Raw genomic sequence first — 15,979 nt, 5'->3', positions numbered from 1 at the left:
TTTGGTCACATGACTGAGCATTCAGCCTCCCGTCTTTTCTCCTGACAGAGAGAGAAACGCCACGGCCAGCCCGTATTCCATGGGGCACTTTCTGCCTGCTCAGGACTGGGCTGCCAGTGGAGATGAGGGAGGCACCGTCCTTTCAACTGACAGTCCCCTGAAGCCTTTGCCTATTTAACGATGGGGGTGGTGGTCCTAATGGCAGCCCCCTTGTTAGCCATAGGATTAGCAACAGGACCATAGAACTTTCCTTTGGGCACCTTCCGCCTGCAGGCAATCCTGCTCTGCCTCTTCTTCCTTCCCTATAATAACGGCTGGCCACAAGGACTTAAGCCATGGAGCACCTGCTCAGGGGGAGCTTCTTCCAGGATGGATGTGAACCTCTGCAGTTGTCACCCTACCAGTGGTGGATTTCAAAAATTTGTACTACCGGTTCTCTGGGTGTGGCTTGGTGGGCGTGGCTTGACTTACTGCAAAATTCCCATTTCCTCCCTATCAGCTGGGACTTGGGAGGCAGAGAATTGATGGGGGCGGGGCCAGTCAGAATTTTTACTACCGGTTCTCCGAACTACTCAAAATATCCGCTACCAGTTCTCCAGAACTGGTCAGAACCTGCTGAAACCCACCTCTGCACCCTACCCACCTCCCAGGAGCTCTGCAGCTCAAACCCTGGTAGGCGAAAAGGCCCAACAGCGGCTGCTGTGTCTACGCCAGGACTCTGGGAGGGGCGCAGGACAGTAAATAGCTGGTGCGCCTGGAGTCTGGAGCTCATGGACACCTAGCAGCTCCCCAACCACGGGCTCCCCAAGCACCTCACCCAAGGCTTCCCTGCGTTTCTCATCAAAATAAGTAAAGATGGTTGCCATCTTGCTCTGAATCAGACCTAGTTTTCCCTGACCTCAGTTTCCCCTCCGTGTTCCACTTTGGCTGAGAGTGGCATAACAAGGCGTTAGAGGGTGATGGAATCTTTTCATTTGGAAGTGACACCATCTCTTGCTTTCTCTAGATCTGTGACTGTGTGTCTGTGTCTCTCTGTGTGTGTGTGTGTGAGAGAGAGAGAGAGAGAGAGGATGTGAATGTGGGGAAAAGCGGCAAGCAGCCTGCATTCCTCCAGGCCTGCCAGAGTGTGCTGGCCCTCTGGCTCAGATACGCAAAAGGCATTTTGGGAGCCGATGAACTGTTGGAGAATCAGCATAATTATTGCTAGATGATGTGGCTGTTCCAGCATAAAAACCACCAGGAGGGGATTGCCTGCCCTTGTCTCTGTTCTGTGCCGGCTCTTGCCTTTTTTTTCTCAAGGTCACTTGTCTGTCCCCCCGACTGCCATTCCTCTGGCTTCAGCACCCTTGATGTAACTGGGTGCAAGCAAATTTGGGTTAACCCTCCCCCCCATTTCTTTTTCCGTCCTGTTGTTGAGTGTGAGCTGCTGCCACACTTCGTTTGCTTTTGCTGTAGCTTTAGTGCTAGTGCTGGTCGTTCTCAAAGCAAGGCAGGAAGTCATTTATGGGTTGAAAACAAGGCGGCGATGTCTAAAGTTTGGAGAGCAGGTGGGTTACGGCAAGGTTTGTGTGTGTGTACCAGCCTTGAAGTCAGTGTGGACACCTGGCGGCTGCTGGACAGGTCCCTGCAGTTTTCTGGGCAAGATTTTAGAAGCAGTTTGCCATTGCCTCCTTCCTGGGACAGAGAGAATGACTGGCCCAAAGGCACCCAGCTGGCGTCTTACCTAAAGTGGGACTGGAACTCAGTGTCTCTATTTTCTAGCCTGATGCTTTAACCACCATGTGAGCTGGCTCTGTGGGCCTGCCTCTTGTGACAGTGCCTGCTACTCTTAACTGGAGATCAGCTGCTAAGCAGGAGGGTCGGCTGTGTGTGTGTGTGTGTGTGTGTGTATCTCCTTCCCCAAAGCTGCATCCGGCCAGGGGAGGTCAGCAGGCTCCGTGGGCTATCGGCCTGTGCATCGGCAGGCAAGATACACCCATGGAGGGCTAAAATAAGTCAGCCACAGTGGGAAAGGCCGGCATATTGGCAAGTTGGTAGCAGACATGGAACAGAGAGAGTCCATTGCCATTTTGGCAAATCATGCTAAGTCAGAAGTGGGTCCGATATGCCTTGCTTTGAGAGAGGGTGCTCAGTGGGGGGTACCGTGGGGCGCACGTCTCTGCTATGGTGGGTGCGTGCATGGGGGTCCGTGCCCATCTGCGTGGGCAGCTCTAGAAAGGTGTGAACTTCTGCATGTCAAGGTGACCCTGCACCCGGCTCCTGTGTGTCAGGCAAAGAGCCAGCCCTGCGTGCAGGATCTTCTCTTGCTTTACATGATTGATTTCCCCCAAGCTCTCCACTCCGAAGCACCCGGCACTTGGCTCAGCACTCCTGAAGCCCCCCGAGTGGCTGCCTGCCTGTCTCTTTTGCTCCCGGTGTCTTTGGCACCATGTTGGGAGCAGCGGGCTGCCATCTTCTCCAAGGCCTGCTGGAGTCCCAGTGTCCTTTGTACGCTGCTTCATTCTCTCTTCTCCTTTGTCACTTTATTGATCCTGTAGCCTGCTGAAGACTTGGGTTGGATGCCGCAACTGGGGTGCTGTTTTTGCTCCTGAGCAAGGTCACCAAATGGAGGTATTTCTCTTGGCAGGACCACCTCGGTCTTCCCCTGGGGGCCGTGCCAGGTCGCCGGGTGAGCGTAACCTTGTTTCAGGAAGGACTATGCAAAAGAGGGTATCCGTGCTGCTTTGCCTGCCTCTGCCTCTGGGGCCCTCCCGCTCCTTGGGACTTTCTGGCCCTGCTTCGTTCCCCCCTGACCTCTCCTCGCTTCCCAGCCAACTGACTCAAACAAAGAAGAAAGGGTCTCTCTTTTCCTCCCTCCCTCCCGCCTTCCTTCCCTCCCTCCCAGCTTCATTCGCCTCTTTCCTTGTGAAAACGTCACGGCTTGTCTGGCTATAGATGGTGCTGTGGAGCCCAAGAGAACCCTTTCCGTCCATGCCCAGGCGAGAGAAAGCAGGAGGAGGAGGAAGGAAAGCAGGAGGAGCAGGGGAGGGGGTTTCTGGGGGTCCCTCTGCCTGCAGAGATGTGTGGGCATCGCAGGGGCAAATTCTGCCTCCAGGTCATAGGAACTTCCTTGTGCTTTCCTTAAGGAGGGTGAGATTTATTTTTCTCCCTCTTCCCAATAACTGCACACGATCTTCAGTTCTCTGCTGGCAAAGACCCGCTCTGATTTTTTTCCTGCCCCCCCTCTTCCCAGCATACCCTCTCTCCCCCTTCCCTTTCCCTCTTCTGGACAGCTGCATTGAGGAATGATGAAAAAAACTAATTCGGCTAAACGGGTGAGTCTTTTCTGCTTTCTGGGTAGCCCCCTTCCCCCCCCCCCGGGCCTTTTCCTGGCGTTGTTATTGTCCACTTTCTCTCTTGGGTCTGTGGGCGATGGGGGCCCTTAGGGTGAGCCAGTCTTATTCCAACTTTCCTGCCATCCCTTCGTTCCCCCCCATCCCAAAATCCGCTTGTCTTTGCTTTCTGATCCTCCAGCCTTTCAAATGAAGCCATCCCGAAACGGAGGGTCTCCGACTCTCCATTATTAAAGCTCTGTTTCCATTAATTTAGAAATGTGTCTCTGTGCATTTGTGTGGATTTCCTTTTTACTTCCCTAGATGAAGAGAGTGTGATTAGAAATGTAGAGAGAGTGAAATTAGAAAACATTTGCCTTGTGAAACATAGATATGGTTTTAGTCTGAATTTCTGAGAGAGAAGGGCTCCATCGTCGCAATTATTAAATGCTGATTGGGCCAAGAGCAGATTGATTCCAGCCTACTTCCTCATAGAAAGCAGGTGGCAGCATCATTTTGATTCTATTTATTTATTTGCCTTACATCATTTTGTCTCATTTGTAATTGTGGTAGTGTTTTTTTTTTTAAAAAACAAGGGACTTTGTCAGGCTGATCTGCGGGTGCAGTTGCCAGCGTCCCAGGTACTTGGGGAAGGGCCAGCTGGGGACGGGAGAGCTTTCTGGGCCAGGGGAAGGGTGCTGGCAGAGGGGCAGGCCGGAGACCCCGCCTCCTCTTAACAGCTTCTCTCTGCCTTTCTCCTCTCCCGTTTGTCCCCCCTCTCACCCCCCCTCCCCCCATCCTTTGCTCTCTTTCTTTTTGGAATGCAGGGGTTCCAGGAGGGGAACCAGCAACCGCTGCAGCCTGAGAAGGTGGGCTGGGTCCGAAAATTCTGTGGGAAAGGCATTTTTCGGGAGATTTGGAAAAATCGGTTTGTGGTGCTGAAGGGTGACCAACTTTACATCTCGGAGAAGGAGGTTGGTAAGAGGTTGCTCACATCCGGATTCTTTAGCCGAGCCTTTCCTTTCCTTTCCTTCCCCCACCTTGCATTGGGGGGGAGGGGGCTGAATTATATGATTCTCTCACTCAGATTCTACTCATTCAGTAGTTGGTTGATGAAAGAGGAAGTTGAGATGGAAGAGAGGGATGAGAGACCCTCAGCTGGGCTTCACTTTCCTGCGGGAGGGGCTGCCTTTTCATTGCCTCTCAAAGCCTGATGGCAAATTCATTGGTGAAATGCTCCTTTGACCCTCACCTGGCCAGAATTTGCCAGGAGCTCATCCCTGGGGCTCAGGACTTGTGGCCCAGGCTGGAGCCTGCAAGAAGACATTGTGAGAAGGGGGATGGTGGTGGTCAGGGAGGGAGGGATGACAGTCCCAGCAATGGAAGGCTTTTTGTGATGTCCCCTCAGCCCCAGGAGGCCCACATTCTAAGGGGCTGTTGGTGGAGCCAGTCCTACAGACAGGAGGAAGGGCTTGGATTGAGCTCCCCCAGCCGGTCAGTTGCTTCCTCCTCCTCCTCCTCCTCCTCCTCCTCCTCCTCCTCTTCCTCCTCCTCCTCCTCCTCCTCCTCCTCTGTGGAGTCCAAACGTTGTCTGAACTCAGCATCTGGGAGGCAATCCCTGTCCTGGCACACGGATGCCGTGTAGGGTTTGGACACTGTTTGGGGGCAGGGGGTTGTTTTGGTGGCCAACTCTGTGGCCGGGCTGCTGCAAGCAGAGTCAGGATCCTGTGGCCCCTTGCGGAAGCAGCCGAGCCTTTACAGGTTGCAGACTTGGCTGGGCTTTGGCCAAGAATCCCGGATCCCTCAGCAAGCTCTCCTGAAATGAACTTGAGCAAGATCTTTGAGCAAGGCCGGTCGCCCGTCTCAGCTGCCAGAGGAACAGCCTGGTCCCTGTCCTTATCTTCTTCCCTGAAAGGTTGGGAGGGTTTTCCATGGCAGTTGACCAAAAGGGATGGGCCTCTTGTCTTCACGTCTCCCTTTTCTGGCATTTGGAAAGCCTGAGGTGAATTTTGCATATTTTGTTTTTAGGATTTCTCTGTTTTAGTGGCTTTGGGGCAAAGTACATGTTGACATGCAAATTATTTTTCCACCGGCTCTTATTAAAATGAGTGTCCCTGGAGGTGTGAATATCTGTTGCTTAAAAACTTGTTCTCCGATGTTAGGTTTGTGTTGCTATTTGTTCTTTGCCATAGTCGCTTTCTAATACAAACTTCTGGTGCTCAAACATCTCTTACAAGTTTCACATTGATTCTAATTCTGGATGAGGAGGAAGCCAAGGCGATTTGTTATCAGCTTTTCTCACCTGTCCTTCCTGGCATCGGATATACCCAGGTCCAGAAATTAGTTGCTGTTTTCCTCAGTTTCCATTTGTTCCACTTCACACATTTAAGGGAATGGACAGGCCTCTGCTGCCCCCCCCTTCCCGTTTTGATGTAAGCGCCCTGGGCTGCGCAGACAATGGAGGCGGAAGTGAGGCTGAGCGGCCTTGTGGGACAGCGATGAGCTAATATCATTCACTTACATAATTTGTTACCTGTTATTTTAGCATACTCATAATATCCAGGCAAGCCGTGCCTAAACTCCTCCTGGGCTGGGGTCGAGGCCAAAGGAATTGCTTAGCTTTCACAAAAGAGACACTCCAGCATTTGATTACCCTGAACCCAAACAAGGGCTTGGCTGATAGGAAAAGGAAGGCGGCATTAGCCATGCAGGCAGGGGATGAGCTCTGGTTGCAAGTCATCGGATAGCAGGCCGGCCGACCAGCCGACAATCAGCTGGAAAGGGGCTAACTGGGGGGGAGAGGAGGAGGAGGCAACTGAGCTCCTGCTGGTCTCTGTGCAGCCTGGAGTGACCCTCTCATCCCCCTGGTGGGTGCCCTGTGCAGGGTTGTGGAGGGAGTTTTGTGCAGCATATTGGGAGCCAGAACGGGAGCTTCCTTAGAGTAGACATTTTAATTTTTGCTTTTACTCTGAAAAACACAAGGGAAAAATGCTCATTGTTTTTAATGCCAGTACTAATTATAATCCCTCTCGGAAGAAGTGTCCTCTCCTTCATTCTTGCCCAGGAAGAGGCAGCATAGTGGTGCTGTCTGTGGTGCAGCCCGCGTGACTTAAAACTGTTCTCCTTTAAAGTTTTAGCTAATGCAAACTTGATACCAGCTCGAACCCCATTACTAGGCAGGCAGCTCAGATTTCCTGCCCATTTATCCTTCCTAGGTTAATTAGTGTTCTGAGAAATTACGTTCCTCCCCCACCCCCCCCCCCCCGTGTAGAATTTTGTTGCTAACCAGGTAGTGTCTGCGCCCTTGTCCCAGCCAAGAAAAAAACTCCTGGTGGTCTGTGGCTATGGAAGGGCTGTCCAAACACGAGGGGTTCATTTTCATGCCTGTGTTAAGAACTAGAATTCTCCATGTGCTTTTGATAACAGTGAATGAGTGAAAGAATCCTTAATCTCGACATCCTTGGCAATGTCTGTCCTTGTAAACCTGTGATCTGTCTATCTGCAGCTCCGAGATGAGAAAAACACCCAGGAGGTGTTTGACTTGAACGATTACGAGAAGTGTGAGGAGCTCAGGAAGTCCAAAAGCAGAAGCAAAAAAAACTATAGCAAGTTCTCCCTTGCCCACTCCAAGGAGCCTGGCAACACAGTAAGCGCCCCCCCCTCCCTGCCTGCTTGCCTGCCTTCTGATTGAGCATTCAAGCCCCTGCTTGAGGTACTAAGAGTTCTGCCTTGGTTTTGGGGATGGGTAGGTGGCCAGGCTGGGAAGCCTCTCTCTGTCCTTCCAAGCCCTGGAGACCCTGCAGAAAAGGCGGCTGGCTCCCCTTGATCTCACTACACAACCATTGGCCTTGCGGCTAACCCGTCTCAGCTTCCTCTCCAGGAACAGGGCAACCCCCCAGCCCCCTTCAACCGTCGGTGGCCTAGGGGTTTCCATCCTCTCCAACTCCTGGTCTTCTGAGGAGTAGGCCCCGCGTTCTTTTTGCTGGGTCTTGCAGGCCCCCAGGTCCCTGCTTAGAGCAGCCTTCTTCTCTGGTGCCCCAGATCTATTTTGTTTTATTTATGTGTGCATAATATTGATGTGGCCGCCTATCTCATACAAAGTGGCAGATGCCTTGGGGCTGGCATGCTCCCGTTGCCCTCGGGCCCTGCAGTCCCAACGCCCCTGGGGATCGCTGGGGGAAGCGGTTGCAGGCTATGGTAAGACAGCAGTGGAGAGGAGGCCATTGTTTCCTCCTTCAATCCAAAGCTGCAAATGTGTCTTGGACCGAGTTTATGAAGGACGGGGCCAAGCGAGACAGGTAAGCCTCTCTTTGGTTGCCGATGATGCCTCCATCTCTCTCAGGCACCCAATCTCGTCTTCCTGGCCGTGAGCCCCGAAGAAAAGGAGTCTTGGATCAATGTGCTCAACTCTGCCATAATCCGGGCCAAAAACCGCATCTTGGATGAGGTGAGCAGCCTGGCTCTAGCGTCGGTCTGTCCTGACCCACTGGCCTTTCCAAAGTCCCCGTCTGGGGCAGGGTAGGAGAAGCTCAAAGCTGTGCAAGAGAGAGACCCCAACCCTTTTGTTTGCTTGCAATGGTGGGGATTGTTTGTGACAGGTGCAGCTCATCCTGGTTGGTTTTTCTTCAGCCCAGTTCTTTGGGGGTTCCAGACAGTGCAAAGGCCAGGCTTGCTTTGGGCCTCATTTCTTGAAAGGGGGCCTGGCAGTGGGGTCTCTGTTCTCAAGGGTCCAGGTTAAAAGTGGCAGAAGATCTGACCAAGTCGACCTTCCTGCTTGTCGTGATCTATCTTACATGGCTAGGAACATCAGTAACTTTTTAGTTCATTCTGGATCTCTCTCTTCTGTAAAGAAAAAGAAAAAAAAACCCCAGAGAGTGGCAGAGATTTTCCCTTTCTTTTAATCCTGGCAATAATCTTATGTCCAGGTTTGCAGTCCGAGAAGAGAGGCGCAGGGATGTTCTTGCAGAGAGTTATTATTAGGAAGTTGTGCTAGTGCCCCATTCGGATCTGTGAATGGCCGAATGGTTTTCTATCTAAAGTAGAACTGGGGGCAGAGAAAATAAAGGGGGAGGGAACAACAGAGAGCAATGGAGTAGATTTCTTTTTGTTTAAATTTAGAAAAGGGGTCACCGGGACTGTCTAATGGTCTGTAGAGGACGGGCAGAAGAATAGAAGGGGTAGCTGATTTTCCATTAAAACAGAGAAAGATCTGTAAGGTGAGAGAGATCATTTTAAGGGTTGTTCAAAGCAGAGAGGGAAGCAATGTTCCCTCCTGACTGTTTCTCTTGTGGGTTCAAATGAAAGAGACACGAGTGGAAAATAACAAAACCACACCTGTTGCTGGCTTGGGAACACATCCCCTGATTCTTTGCAGTCTCAAAGCCAAAGAGGGAGGGATGGCGGGGGTGGACGTGGGGTGGGGGGCAAGGTAGACAGGCAGGACCCCTGGCCTGAATGGGGAGGGAAGGGCTGCCCCCCCCCCCCGGTAGCTTGCAGGGATGGCTTAAAAGAGGATAAAGTAGATGGGGGAGAATATGGTTTCGAGATGCAAATTCTTTTAATTTTTCTTCTTGCCACGTCGGGAACTCAGCAAACTACCAAATGAAATGCTCTTTCTTTGAGTCTGGGCCCTCTCCTCCCTTCCCAAAGAAATGTTGGCTGATTGGGAGGAATATGCCAGAGAGCTGCAGTCTGAACTATTGGATGTAGAGATGGGTGGATGGGTGGGGAAAATCATCTCTCCTGGGAGTTAAACCATTCACACAATTTATCAAGTAAACTCCAGTTTAGTCACACTAGGCCCGTTGTGTGCCTCGCATTGTGGTGGTTGATGGGTGTTTCTGTTGCTTTTCAGGTGACAGTGGAGGAGGAGAGTTTTCTCGCCCATCCCACTCGTAACAGAGCGAAGATCCAGCACTCCAGGCGGCCTCCGACCAGAGGCCACTTGATGGCTGTGGTAAGTGCAGGAGGAGGAAGGGAGCAGAATCCCATTCAGCCAGCCGAGCTGCTGCTGCTTCCCCTTCTGATAGCTGCAAGCGTGTCTGCTCCCCGCCCCCCCCCCCCCCCGAGAGGAGAGGAAGAGGGGTTCGGGGGGGACGGGACAGACGACTTATCATGATGCCCTTTGAGTCACCAAAGGCCGGACGGTCCCAGGAAGCTATGCCCGCTTCTGCCCACTCGACGTCCACCATTACAACTCAGCTATACAGCCACACCTTGCTGGAGCTGTACAGACTGTAACGGCCACAGAATATGGAAACTTAACACCAAGATATAGTTTTGTATCAAAATCCCTTTTCCGTGATTCTTTCCGCCCTTCCTGGAGAGTCGGGTTTTCACACACGCTCTCTCTCCCCCCCCCCCCATTTTCCCTTGCCTTTCTCCTGCCTTTGCAGGCATCTACCTCAACCTCTGATGGGATGCTGACCCTGGACTTGATCCAGGAGGAAGAGGCCTCCCCAGAAGATCACGACACCTGTGAGAAGAGTTTCCGGGTGGACCTGGACAAATCAGTCACCCATTTCTCCCCTGGCCGAAGGCGCTCAGATTCAGAGAAGGTCAAGGACTCGGAGAAGACAAACAGCCTCCCGCGGAGGAAGAACATGTCTGGGGAGAAGTTCTCAGTTCACAGGGAGGCCTTTGGCAAAGGGACCATGTACACCCCTCAGGTCCCCAAGAAGCTCTCTCACTTGGAGAAGAACAAATGTGCCTCTATGGAAGAAATCCTCTCCTGCTGGGACTCCTCCTCAGCCAGCCAGGCGTCGCTGAGGATCAGCCTCAAGGACCGAACGGCTTCCCCTGAGCCTGAGCAGCTGGCCAGGATACAGGAGCTGGTGGCATTGCAGCTGGAGAAGACGCAGGGCCTGCTGACAGAAGCGAGAGGCTATGGGGGAGAGGTGCGAAAGGCACAGGAGTTTGGCTTCGCCTTGGCTGCTGCCCCCGCCTGTGCCCCGTCCTCACCCAAACTGGACTCAGCGGCCACCTTGCAGGAGATCCAGAGGCTGCTGGGCGAGGCCTCCTCCAGCTGGAGCCAAGCCCAGAAAGTGCTGCAGGAGGTGCGAGAACTGAGGAGCCTCTATCAACAGCTGCGGCTCTCGAGACCTGCGCCCCCACAGAGTCTGCTGCTGCCTCAGTACAGGAGGAGCCTGATGTGAAGGCAAGCAGTGGGCCAATCTCAAGGGAAAACAGGGCACAGAAGTTGGGGAGCGGATGTGCTGTTGGAATTTATAGCATTTCATGCTTACTGGGTTCCGGCTGTTCCTCGACCCTTACTCCTCACCAACTCAGTTTTTTCCTCACTTCCCCCACATTTATATGTCGCCCGTTCCTCTCTTCCAACTTCAAGGCAGCCCATTTCAATATATCCATTGTGTCTGTAGCCCCCAAAGTGCAGCAACTTAGAGGCAGCCATTGGAATGTAATTTTTCAGAAGCAGCATGGTTCTGTTTTGGCCCCCATGGTTTTCTCAGTGAATCCCTTTTCAAGAAAGATCTCTGGTTTCCTTCCGCAAAAATGCCCCTTGGGTGCGCCACCCTCCCAAATGCTAGGAGACATGGGTTGCACCTCAGGCGCCAGGCGGACGTGGCCTCCCGGGCAGGGTCCCTCCTGTGCCCCCCTGGATCCTCTGTGGCTGCTCTGCCATTCGGAGGGGCTATTTCCCTGCTTGGGTCCAAGTCCAGATTCCGGTGCAAAGGCAACTTTGCCACCTGAAATAATGCAGGAGACTATTTTCCAAACACGATGCAGTCCCAGAAGCCCCCGCGACCAAAAACCGGGTGACCCAGTTTTGCTGAGCTCCAGACTGAGGTCCTTGAGTGGAACCGGGGAATCCCAGGCAGTTCTGGTCCATGGGCTTAAAGTTTAGGTACCTCATAACCTGGTTCCCCTGAAGTCCTTGGTAGGTCTTCCATGTCCTTATTCCATGTGATTTTGCTCCCTCTCCCCCTGTCGCTTTCCTCGGCCCTCCTGGCCTTCAGACGTAGCTCATGAGCAGCAACAGAAAGTGTGGCAAGCATCGTGCGGTTTTGCTTGTCGGCAGAACGTGTGACACCAGGTCATCTTCAGGGGTGTGCATCTTATCTTTTCAGTGCAATAGGAGAAGAGTAGCCAGTAGCATTCCATGGCCACCCATGCCAATCCATTGCTCCTTTGGGAGAGGTCCTTGATTTCTTTAGCTCAGGACTGGCCCCGCACACTCTGCTGCCTGTGTGAAAGTTCAGAGGGCATCTCGTCCCCTTGAGCTGAGTCTCATTTCTGTTTTGGTGACAGGAGCATGTCTTCTGTGGCATCAGAAGAGATGGCTCCGGTGTTCTGTATACTCCACCAGCCACCGCCTTGCCCCATCGGCCCCATTGACCAGTAAGCCCAGTCCTCTTTCGTTTCCTTTTTCCATCACTGATACTGAAGCACAGCAGACACTGTGTTGGACAGGAGGATCTCAAGAGGAAGCATCTGCTGAATCTGGCCATTACTCTCTGTTTACTTGCAAAACTGCTCGCCTGTGGAGAATTTATTGGTGGTTGAAAGGGCTCTCTGGTTAAAGTCAGAGCCATCGGTTCACTCGTGCCTCCTGCTCTTCCTGTGTTCAGAGAACTACAGAGAGGAGGATTGAGGTCCATAGGATTTGTCCAGCCAGCAAGATCTCACAGTAGAAAGTGCTTCCCCTTGAGAGAGTCAACCCCCGCCCCCCCCCCCCCCCGCTCACCCTTCTGTGGTCATCGCTCACTGCTTGAGACGGTAGAAGTTCCCCTTGTGATCCCCTCTCTATGGCCTCTGTCCTCCTCGTGCTGATTCAGCCGAGAGTCGGGAAGTGAAGACTCGGCACAGGTTGCAACTCAGGTACCTTCATGTCCTGGCAGATGATCCCCGCTCTGCTAAGCAAAACTACTTGGCTCCCCGACTGGTGGAACAGGCGAAGAAGAGTCCTCCCATTCTTGGTGTTTCCACGGGTGGCACTTTCTGCTCAGGCTTAAGACAGAGAGAGTGATGCCCATGTGAGTCTTCCAGAATCATCCCTCGAGAAAGAGGATTGGAAATGGATGCTTCTTTTTGTTACCTCTGCCCCACAACAGGACTTTCCAATTGGCCTCAGGTGCCCTCCTTTCCCCTTTTTAAGGGAAATTGAAAAATGTATTCGTCCTTCTCTTCCTTTTTCCAAACTTACAACAGCCTTTTAGGGTGGAAGTTACCTTTGTGTTCGTTTTACATCCCCCTGAGTTTCCTTAGGGAGTAACCACATTCAGAAGTCAGATTCACATCCTGATTCTGTAACAGGTAAAAGGCAAGTGCACCAAGTCAAGATTAGCATGCAGCTCAATAGAATTAAAAAGGGACAAGAAACTTGTAAACTGGTTAGGTTTAGGGCAATAGAGAAATATGGAAATAAATAATTAGCCCCACTAAAGAGAAGTTTCCCCTTGCCCGCTGGGTAAGGGTTGAGACCACAAATAACCATAACAAAACCAATGGAAGTGATCCTTACAGCATTTTTTCCTGAAAGAAGCGGAACCATTACCATGTACAAAGAAATGGTGAAGGGCTCACTAACTGCATGTCCACATTTTTCAGGAGATGAGAGGGAAGAGCAATTGAAGTGCTGGGTGAATCCCTATAGGAACTTTTGCTTAGAATTGATTGATTTGACTGATTCCATCTGCTTTTATGCTGCTTCAGTCAAGCAAATCTAAGTGGCTTAAAAAGCTAAAAGACAATAGTCCATTCAGCCATTAACAAATACATAGTTCAGACTATAAGCTTATAAGTGATACAGGAGTGAAATATTATTCATCAGGGAACAGAGCATGCAAATGCATAAAAATGACAGTGATAAAAGAAGAAGCACTAATTAGGAGGTTGCAAGGAATTTAACACATCTCTGTAAGGCGGTATTTCACATGGGTGCAAGCAACTGTTCTGTGCTGCAGCGTGTGGGATAATGTTTTTGGCATGTTAGAGATGGAAGTTGGTATTATAGCAATATTTATTTTAGAGTGTGTTTCCATTGTTCCAAAGTAAATAACGCCAAGGGCTGCCTGTAGGTTTTCTTGAAGGACTGTTATTGAAGGCTGGGTCCTGGGTCCTGAAGGATTTTTTTTTTTTTTTGAAGGACTGCATATGGACACCACAGTTGATGTGTATTTGTGTTATAGGGCACTCGGCATATTCCGTTCCCTTCAGATACATAGGGTTGACCCACTTCACCATTTTGAATTTCCAGGGCATTTTATCTGCTGCTCGTAACCAGGTGAGACTTTGTGCTGAGCGCTCCCCGTTCAGGGTAGAAGCTCCCCTTCCGATGCGCCAGGTGAGAACAGGCCTTGCTCCCTTGCAGCTTCCCCTTGGCGACAGCTGTTGTTGCTCTGAGCCAGGAGGTTGGATCCAGGGGGGCCCTGGTGCTCTGGAAAGAGGGAGAGTGCGGGGGACGCTTCAGTTCCTTTTAGCTGCGTGCCTGAAAGCCAGGACAGGGTTTACTCTAGAAACAGCTTTTGGTTCTTTTCTCCAGGTCTGAGCTGACTTGGAAATGGCTCCCTTTTAAAAAGGTTTGGCTTCCCCTCTCCTCCTCAGGGGTTTTTCCTCCCACACATAGATTAGCTAACCTCAGTACGGAGTGAGACACTTCTTTTCTTTGCGCACACCCTCACACAGTTTCAGAGAATTCAGGGCTAGGCTTGAATGGATTTTGTGCATCTATTCTCAAAGCCTCAGGCTTCATTTCTGGGGAAGACCAACCTGAAGTGCAAGTATCTGGAAACTGCTAGATGGCAGCAGAGAGAGATGGGAAATTAGCTTCTTGCTGCCATCTTGTGCTGGTCTGGATTATGGCAGCCCTAATTTGCTACCTTGATTATGTTGCTGCTTGTAAGTAATTTTCTTTCGTTTCCTTTTACTTGGGGATTTGTTATGTGACCATATGGAAAAAACAAGTTCTAGATTCCAGCTACATTTTGTTCCTCCTAGGGTCCAAGCTATTATTATTGCATTTTTGGAGGAGTCTCTATGCAGTATGTCCTTTGGCTATTATTGGCTGGGTATTGCCATAAGCTTCTGGGTCCAGAAAAGAGGCCCGATGAATCAGTCCCGCAGCTCTCCCATACAGCTCGGGAGCAACAGACTGCCGCCCTTGAAGCCTTGAATGGGGGGTGGTGGGGTGAGAGGAGGTGAGGGAGTTGGGGGCAGCAACTTGTGTCCCCTAAGGGGGAAAAGGCTGGCAAAGCAGAGCCATCCCTTTCCCAGAGAGGATCTATGTGGCTGTGGGTGGATGCAACAACTATATATGTCTCCTGCAAAAATCAGCAATGCATGTGCAGTGGCCCCACCCCCAATATGCAATCCCCGTGCAAAAGCCCACCTGTGCAATCTGCGTAAAACTGCGTGCACTCTTGGATTGGGACAAATAATTAAATGTTGCTTCCACCCCCAGAACTGTGAAATTCTTTGATGTCTATCAGTGTCTTGGCATTTGCTATTGTATTTATACTGAGGCAGAGAGCACAATTCAAGAGAAAACGCTTTAGTGTCACCTACTTCCTTTCTCCTTCCCCTTCCCCTCCCCTCCCTTCTTAATTTGTTTCAGAAATTCTGTGGATGCTAAGAAGCTAATTTATTTTTTAAAGAAATCTATGCAAACTGCTTCATGAAATCATTTTCCTCTCTCTCTCTCTCTCTCTCTCTCTCTCTCTCTCTCTCTCTCTCTCTCTCTCTCTCTCTCTCTCTCTCTCTCTCTCTCTCTCTCTCTCTCTCTCCCCCCCCCCCCCTCCTGGGCGCCATAGCTTGCATGTACAAGGGTCTCCTCTCTGTGTCTGTGGGGAGCTTCCTCTCTTATAGGGCTGCAGAAGCTGTGGGGACATTAATGAACAAGGTTGGCAGAGAACTTTCTTTCTTTGGCTTCTGGAAATTGGGATGATAATCTGTGTGTAACTAAGGGCCGGTTTCAGGGTTTCTTAAGCAGAGCAGGGGCATCAGTTCTACTGACAGATGCCTCCTCTTCCCCCAAGGAGCCCATGGCTGGAGGTTCATCCCTTGGCTCGGCCTCTGCCAGCGCAAGGGACCCATCTCTGGGTCCCTTGCGCTGGCTCCAAGCATGGCCCTTCTGGTCCGAGTCTCTTCCCCGCAGCTCTGTTGTGGCACATGGAAGCTCCATTCTTTGCTGCTGCTGTGAGAAGCTGCCCCGCCTTTGTCCAGCTCCTTTCTTAATGCCACCCGGCTAGTGGCTGTGACTGAACTTTCTGCCAGTCAGTGCCCTGAGCTAATTATGCATTGCATGGAAAGGTCATTCATTAGTTTTGTTGAATAACCTCTCAGCCTGTTACTTTTAGCAAGGTTGTTCTCTCTCGGCTATCCGTGAAGTTGTATAAGCCTCTATCGCGTCTCCTCTTTGGATTTTTCTTTCTTTCTTTCTTTTACTTACCTAAAAGTCAAAACTTCCCTTGATTTCCTGAGTTGACACTTGTGACATACTTGCATTTAGGTTCCGGCTTGGTTTCTTCTCAGCACCGGCCTCGTCCAAGGAAGCCTAACTCTGCACTGATTTTTATGTGAAATCTTTTTTTAAAAAGTCCCACGTGCTGTCTGGGCAGCATGTTGCTCCAGCTTGCTGCTGTTCTTGTTTACCTGGTTTGATATTTAAGGCTGTGCTAAAGATGAAAATAAAACCACTGAATGTTTTTAAA

General features: G+C 51.1%; 1 protein-coding gene across 4 annotated transcripts; it reads left to right on the top strand.

Moving 5' to 3' along the window:
- Positions 1–2,429: 2,429 nt before the first annotated feature.
- On the top strand, positions 2,430–15,979 carry PLEKHO1 (pleckstrin homology domain containing O1). 4 transcript variants are annotated; one of them, XM_034424957.3, is made up of 7 exons: positions 2,430–3,314; positions 3,908–3,952; positions 4,139–4,285; positions 6,817–6,957; positions 7,654–7,758; positions 9,166–9,267; positions 9,707–15,979. In XM_034424957.3, exons 1-7 carry the CDS (start codon positions 3,285–3,287, stop codon positions 10,463–10,465), a joined length of 1,329 nt encoding a protein of 442 aa, XP_034280848.1. In that variant the 5' UTR covers positions 2,430–3,284; the 3' UTR covers positions 10,466–15,979. The 4 variants fall into 4 exon arrangements, with proteins under 4 accessions (XP_034280848.1, XP_034280851.1, XP_034280847.1 ...); XM_034424960.3 differs by lacking the exon at positions 3,908–3,952 and having other exon boundaries at positions 2,590–2,610; XM_034424956.3 differs by lacking the exon at positions 3,908–3,952 and having other exon boundaries at positions 2,800–3,129.

The sequence above is a fragment of the Pantherophis guttatus genome, chromosome 18, assembly GCF_059756535.1.
Source record: "Pantherophis guttatus breed Tessera chromosome 18, ASM5975653v1, whole genome shotgun sequence".
Taxonomy (NCBI): Eukaryota; Metazoa; Chordata; class Lepidosauria; order Squamata; family Colubridae; genus Pantherophis; species Pantherophis guttatus.
The sequence above is the reverse complement of the archived record's forward strand: the minus strand, read 5'-3'. Positions and strand labels throughout refer to the sequence as shown.

What these genes read in the sequence shown, in the direction of transcription:
- PLEKHO1 (XM_034424956.3), top strand. Translation starts at nt 2,935, where the DNA reads ATGGTGCTGTGGAGCCCAAGAGAACCCTTTCCGTCCATGCCCAGGCGA. An exon ending in TTGTGCTTTCCTTAAGGAGG is followed by an intron (nt 3,130 to 4,138) that starts GTGAGATTTATT and finishes TTTGGAATGCAG; the next exon opens with GGGTTCCAGGAGGGGAACCA. An exon ending in AAAACCGCATCTTGGATGAG is followed by an intron (nt 7,759 to 9,165) that starts GTGAGCAGCCTG and finishes GTTGCTTTTCAG; the next exon opens with GTGACAGTGGAGGAGGAGAG.